Raw genomic sequence first — 7,538 nt, 5'->3', positions numbered from 1 at the left:
GCAAGTACATGTTTATACAGAGCGGGGAGGGTGTGTGTGGAAGAGAAGATATTCTCAATATTCATTATTTGATAATGTTCTAAAAGTGAAAAATGAAAAAAATGGTAATAGAAGCATACTATTTCCAGGTACAAATAAGAATACTTGAAGATTAGAAGCGATTGCTTTTGAATGGAGGTATGGCAGTATCATTTTTCACAAACTTTGTAGAACTATTGGACTATACTCTGTGTACAAATAACAAATTTAAAAAATTAAAACCAGACCTTGAAAAAAAAACAAAGGCATCTATATGTAATTACAGAAAGAACGAAATTTACAAAGCAGCACATTTCCCTGAGCCTTGCCATCTCTGGAGACTGATGCATATCGAATAGCCATACTTCAGGGATAGCAATTAAACTCTCTCAGTGGACGTTCTTTGCAAGTGTCATTTTGGCAAACATTTGACACTAGCTGTCAGCCTTCCCCTGCATTTGGCAGCACCTCCCCTGGTTCTCTGTGGCACTGTAACAGGTGAGTAACTAAGAAAAGAAGCATTCCTTCTGTCTGTGGACACTTGTTTATAATGGCATCCAGGGTCCTGGAGCTAGGCTGACAGATGCTCTTCCAGAAGGTTAATGAGATAAAGGTCCCTCCAGCTGGCCCTTACGCAGTGATTACACCTGAGGGGAAGATAAGCAGATTATTCCAGAAACAGACACTGCCTCCTGTTCTTCATAAATTGGCACCCTCCTAAAGTAAATCAAGAAGGTTATCCTCACTCAGCTTGCATCAATATTTAATTATTTTCCATATTTCTGTCTTTTTTAAAAATGAGATTTGGGGCTGTTCTGTGACTGTTACCAAATTTACCAATGCACAAAAGTCAGAATGTATTTGGAAACTAAGAGGGCTATTTTTGTTTTTTGGATTTTTCTCCAAGTTCAAGGAACCAAAGGTAAGTTGTTTAAATATTTATTTTTAAATTGCTTATATGTAAAATCTATTTACAGAAGTAAACATTCAAAATCAACAAAGTTACCACTGTATCTCAGAAGGCTAGTGTATGATGGGCCCAAAATAACTATTGATTGAGTGACTGTCAAAAATTGTTTTTACTTTATTAAGTATTTACTACATAATCCTAAGTGCAATTTATGTCAACAAAATAGGAGAGATGAATGCATCCTATTTACTTTTATTAGACATTGAGTAAATATTTATATCATTAATATCAATGACATTAGTAGGTGTCATGGACCCTACTAATGTCATTCTCATAGTTAAAACATGAGTTGCTTTTCCTTAGAAAATAGAGAGTATGCTTTATCTTTAGAGTTTATGATTACAATCAGTCAGAACTTGGTGGTTTTTGGAGTTTTATGCATATGAAAACTAGGCACCAAATGTTTTTATGGCAAATCTTCAAATGAATCTAAAATTAAAACAAGCCACAAAACGGGCACATTTAAGAAAAACAATGTATTTTTTTTTCTCTTTTCATTTTTTCTTTATTTCAATCATTGTTCAAGTACAGTTTTCTCCCCCCTACTCCCGTTCCAGCCCCTCCACCCAACCCTCCCCCCTTCCCCCCATTACCCCCCACCCCTAGTTTTTGTCCATGTGTCCTCCAAATTTGTTCCTGTAATCCCTACCCATTCCCCCCTGAAATTCCCTCTTCTCTCCCCTCTGGCCACTGTCAGACTATCCCCTATTTCAGTGTCTTTGGTTATATTTTGCTAGTTTTTTGTTTTGTTTTGTTTTGTTGTTTAGATTCCTGTTAAAGGTGATATCATGTGGTATTTGTCTTTCACTGCCTGGCTTGTTTCACTTAGCATAATGCTTTCCAGCTCCATCCATGCTGTTGCAAAGGGTATGAGCTCCTTCTTTCTTTCTGCTGCATAGAATTCCATTGTGTAAATGTACCACTGTAATCAAAACAGCCTGGTACTGGCATAAAAACAGGCACATGGACCAATGGAACAGAACAGAGAGCCCAGAAATAAACCCAAGCCTCTACGGTCAATTAATATTTGACAAAGGAAGCAGCAACATAAAATGGAATAAAAATAGCCTCTTCAACAAATGGTGTTGGGAGAACTGGACAGCTACGTGCAAAAAAATGAAACTCGAGCACCAACTTATACCATATACAAAAGTAAATTCAAGGTGGATAAAAGACTTAAATATAAACCGTGACACCATTAAAGTCCTAGAAGAGAACGTAGGTAGGAAAATCTCAGATATTTCACGCAGAAACTTTTTTACTGACTTGTCTCCTAGAGCAAGGGACATAAAGGAAAGAATAAACAAATGGGACCTCATCAAAATTAAAAGCTTTTGCACAGCTAAGGAAAACAGTATCAAAATAAAAAGAGAACCAACTGTATGGGAAAACATATTTGCTAATGATACCTCAGACAAGGGTTTAATCTTCAAAATATATAAAGAACTTACATGACTCCACTCTAAGAAGACAAGTAACCCAATTAAAAAATGGGCAAAGGACTTGAACAGACAATTCTCCAAGGAGAACAATGTATTTTTAAAAACTGTTGAAGACAGTTTCACTTTAAAAAAACAGTCTGGTTATTAAAACATGATGTTTTTAAGACATTTGAAATCAATCAGGTTCAGTTCTTCTTTAAGGATGACATAGCTTTAGACAATTAACATACTAATTAAAGCACTGGTTTGAAAATGTCCATTGAAAAGTGTAACAAATGGTTGCATTTAAAAGTCACAAGATAACTGATTCCATTAGTCATTTTATATGTAATTCTTAGTGACTGGAGGAAGGAAAAAAATTCTGGGAAATATTATGTAATAATACTTTAGACTTTGCTACATAAATGATAGTGGAGGAAGCAAAAGTTTACCTACCTTCCATTTTAATTGTCAATTACATATAAATGTTTAATTTATTAAAAATTTAATTACAAACAAATGGTGGTATTTTGTTGTATTCTGAACCTAATAAACTATGCAAATCAATTCATGTGTTTCACAAACTTGACCAGGCAAATGAGCTTAGTTTTTTATTTAATTATTTTTATATTTTTCCATAATGTACCTTTATATATTATATATTAGGACTTACAATTTCAAATGTAATTATTGCATAATCATAAAAAGAAAGTTAATTAAAATAAGCTCACCAGAAAACTACCATTTGTTATATACCTATTTCTATGAAATAAGGTATTATAATTACAAAATTTAAAATTCTAACATATTATTTGTTTAGGGCTTTTCATGCTGTAAGAATCTCAAATCTATGAATTTCTGTTAATCTTTAATTAGTGAGGTCTACATTAATTAGAGTGAATTTACTTCAGCTAGACTGGTTTTCCATTTGTAAGTAACTAATTAACCATCATGAGTGTATTTACATAGGAAGTGGTTTTAGGAAAGAGAAGAGTTCAATTTAATACAACTAGCTATTAAGCACAACAATTGGATGTTTAAATTCAAGAATTTTTAAAAATATTTTATACATTTATTTTTAGAGAGAGAGGAAGGGAGGGAGAAAGAGAGGGAGAGAAACATCAATGTGTGGTTGCCTCTCAGGTGCCCTCCACTGGGTACCAGACCTGCAACCCAGGCAATGCCCTGACTGGGAATTGAACTGGCAACCCTTTTGTTTGCAGGCTGGCACTCAATCCACTGAGCCATACCAGCCAGGGCAAGAAGTTGTTTTTAAAAATTATAGATTATTTGAAAAATCAAAAAGATCTGAAAATTACCCATATCCAAATACAGCATATGCTACCTAGCACCTTCATATGAATCCTCAGTATTTTTAATGTATGCTTACTGACTGTTACATGATTACAAATCTATTGCACACATAATTTTATATTAGGCTTTTTGTACTTCTAGTACATCATAAGAATGTTCTACATTGCTGTATAACTTTGGCAAGCATTATTTTTTAGGTAGTATAATTTTCCTTTCAGTTAATACTCAACAAAAGAGAAATGCTTTTAATTAATTTGTTATTATGAATAATATTGTAATAAACATCTTGGTGCATAGGCCTCTCTCAGTATTAAAGATTCTTAGCCTAAATTCACTAAGGTAAAATTACTGGGTCTAAGCAATATAAACAGTTTTATGGTATTTGATTCATATTCCCAAATTACTTCTCAAAAGGTTTCCTGTGCCCTGAGGTGATGTTTTCCCCATTTGATTTCCAGAGTGCTTACCAAGTACCCAATGCAGAATACTAAGAGATTCAAAGACTCACCATTATTTCAAAAGGTTTCCTTTAAGCTTTCTAGATACTCAGTGTAGTTTTTCCATTGATACATAAAAGTGAAATGGTTTTGATTTTTAAATGTTCATTAAATAAACTTGTTTAGTGCAACAAAATGTACTTCAGTAGTTTAAAAGAACAATTACTTCATGGAGATGCCAAAGCTCCTCTCTTCAGTGCTCAGAATGGGGGCACCATTTGCACAGGAGCTGCACAGCACTGCCCGATCCTCTTACCTCTCCGTTTCCCATAAATAATCACATCTAATTGCTTGTGACATTCTGATGTGTGGGATAAAAAAAAGAAAGGAAACCCACCCTCAGCAAGCCCGAAAATGGAAATGGTGTTTATCACAGTATGTGCCTTTTGCATTACATTTGGTTATACTAAATGAAACATTTAACTAAGTGATTATTAGTTCACCAAGCTAGGGTAATTATTTTAGTAGCTGTGAAATGTCAAGAAATTTGCATTTGAAGATACTCCATTTCTTCTAACCCTTTACTACTGCAGTATGTTCTCCTTTCATAAAATTACCCAGGAAGTTATTTTCCCTCTTTGTGGCTCCACTAGCAGAGCACAAGCCTTCATTTGTGTACCTGAGACAGCTGCCCAGTGACAGGCATGTTAACTTTGCAGCTCCTACCCTTTTTTTTTTTATCTCTGCTATAGTCTCAGGACAGTATAATTCAAAAGGTTTAAGGTAGGTTATTTTTGTTCAATCATATCTGAGAAGGTATCCTTAAAATCAATGCTGTGTAAATTAAAAACACCTTGCATCCAATTGAACAAACTGTGGTAGCTTTTATTAGATTACATACTTAAATACTTTGAAAACAAAACAGCAAATGCTGCCTTATGGCCCCTCTATGATTGTTTCACTGATCACACTGAAGGACTATTATATGTATGAGTTAATTAGGAAGAAATGACATGACCTACTGCCTTCTTGGCCATTTCTGTCAATCATGGGTATGCAGCCACCTTAAATATCAACTATATTTGCATCCTAATCCTCTCTGGAAATTCAGATCCTCAATCATGTTCACAGATTTCATGTTGCTTTAAAATAGTCTGTCTGAGTCCACAGAGCTTGTTTTCTACAATAGTCTCTAGGTTTATATTACTGGAATACAATTCAGTATGGGTCATGGCCATAATAAAAGTCCTGACCTCATCACTATGTTGTGGAGTAGCAAACTCCAGGGTGTCTGAGGTCTCAGTCCACATCACCTCTTCTCCCTTCAGCATAGGAAAGACACTTCTGCAGTTGTGGGGAAGGAACTGGTTACACCAACCCTTGGAATACCTCAAAACACCTTGTTGAAAGGAGAAAACTTCTGACCACAGCATGAATTTTAACTTTCCAAAACAGTCTCCTTCAACCATTGGGTATGAGCCCACTGAGAGTAAGAGATGGTGCCCCTGGGATTTCAGCCTCGAAGTGGCAGATGGAACCATTTTAATAACATGGATAGTGGTGCATTTTTTGTTGTGGTCCAAGGTAACCCACGTGACAAAGTTTATCCAACTATTAGTTGATAGGTTGACTTATATAGCTGTGGAAATGAGACTCTATATATGGAAATGACCCTGTCAAGTGTGAAGCACACATGCATTGCTCTAATTATTTATTGAACATGTTCTCCCACTGAAGCACCTCTCTTCCGGCCACAGTAAATGTAGAAGAGAATATGAAAGAGTTCAGAACAGTGATAAATCCTTCTAAGCATAAGGTTATATTCAGTAGGTAACTGTTATCCCATTTACAGCCAGTTATCCTTAAGGAAACATTGTCTTTTGGTGTGCCTTTGTGAAGTCATCTTCATTTCTTCCAGATTGGATTTCTATATTCAGCCAGCTTTAGTCCCCTCACCCACCTCAGCCAACACCTATTTTCATAACTGCTTCCCTAAGAGAGGGGATAAAGGAAAATACACCAAAAGGAATTTTGTGGAGAAAACTCAAGACCCCCAAATTAGTAAAAATTTCAACTTCAGAAATACTTTAACTTCACACAGAAAATAACATACATAGGGCTAATTTGTCTGTTTTAAGGTTCCTGCTTCATTTGTGAATAAATAAAAGTTATACTTAATTAAGGCCAGCTATGGAATCAAATGGGCACTATTCCTAAGCCACTGTAGTTAATTCATACCTAATCAAAATACTTTGCAGATAGCAATCATATTGGTACTTTTCTTATAAACATTCAAATTTTAATTCACCTTACCTCCTCAGATTTTACTGGTTGGTAGACAATGTACTCAATGTTGGTCAGGAAACTAAGGCAGAGAATGCTAAGTAATGTTCCTAAAATCATGTGAGGTGAAAGCTTAGAACCAAAACTAGGACTTAAGCTGGATCTAGTCCTATATCCAAAGCCTATTAATCAGTTCAATATCATATGATGAGCATAGTTAATATGGTTTTTACTAATATTTCAAAGGCCAGCTTTCCCCTGCCAACACTAGATAATTGCTGATTCTGAGCCATGTCTACATGTATATGCATGACTAATCTCAGAATATCTGGCCATATTCTGCAGCTCTACCCTAAAAATGGAAGTACTGATTCTGTTACTCATTAAGAATAAAGTGTGACATTTGAACTCCTCAGTGAAGTGGAGTTATGTATTCATGGTGTCCTTTTGAATGCCCACCATTAAAGTCTAAGTTCAGTGGCAAGTGGCTTATTTAAGATTGTGTTATGTACCTAAAGGCAGAACCTGGCTAATGGATATAATTTGACACAGTAGGAAAGCATCTTCTGAACCAAAACACTATTAAAACACTGAAATTATATCTTCAAGTTAGCAATATATTCAGGCTTGGGATATACAACTCTGAAACACCCCATTTTAATAATTTCTCTTCCTTCCTTCCATGGAATGTAATTTTTACTCTCATCAAAACAACCCAACCCCCCCAGCCCCTCTTACTTTCTCCATTTCTTCAGCCCATCCAAATCTCAGTGTCCTACCCACTAATCTTAGGTCCTGGGGTCATTTCCTGAACCTCCTTCAACATTCTTCTTGTTAGTGCAATGGAAAACTTACTCCTTGAACTTCTGCCCCGTTTGTTTGGTTATTCCATTCTGGGTAAACTTAGCCTTCACTGTATTCACTTTCATTCCTGAGCTGCCAAGTGTTACTAGAGAATCTCAAATACACACAGTGCTTCCATGAAACAAATTCATGTGTTGTAACCTTAATTGGGCCCTCCAAGCTATTCCACAGTGATGCTCATCTCTAATCCCCTGATGGTCTCCCAGTCTCATAGTCTTCCAAACTTTCCCT

The 7,538-nt window shown here is 35.6% G+C and overlaps 1 protein-coding gene across 4 annotated transcripts in view; it reads left to right on the top strand.

Moving 5' to 3' along the window:
• Window positions 1-675: 675 nt before the first annotated feature.
• The window catches only part of IMPG1 (interphotoreceptor matrix proteoglycan 1), a 119,607-nt gene continuing 112,744 nt past the window's right edge, over window positions 676-7,538 (top strand). For 2 of the 4 annotated variants that reach the window (XM_036024378.1, XM_036024377.1), the window contains exon 1: window positions 676-940. In XM_036024378.1, the coding sequence (XP_035880271.1) occupies window positions 874-940 (67 nt within the window). In that variant the 5' untranslated portion in view covers window positions 676-873. The remainder of the gene's footprint in view (window positions 941-7,538) is intronic. The other 2 variants (XM_036024376.1, XM_036024375.1) reach the window with 1 other exon arrangement.

Source organism: Phyllostomus discolor, chromosome 4 (assembly GCF_004126475.2).
Source record: "Phyllostomus discolor isolate MPI-MPIP mPhyDis1 chromosome 4, mPhyDis1.pri.v3, whole genome shotgun sequence".
NCBI classification, from domain to species: domain Eukaryota; kingdom Metazoa; phylum Chordata; class Mammalia; order Chiroptera; family Phyllostomidae; genus Phyllostomus; species Phyllostomus discolor.
Note: the sequence above shows the minus strand (reverse complement) of the source record. Positions and strands in the feature narration are given on the sequence as shown.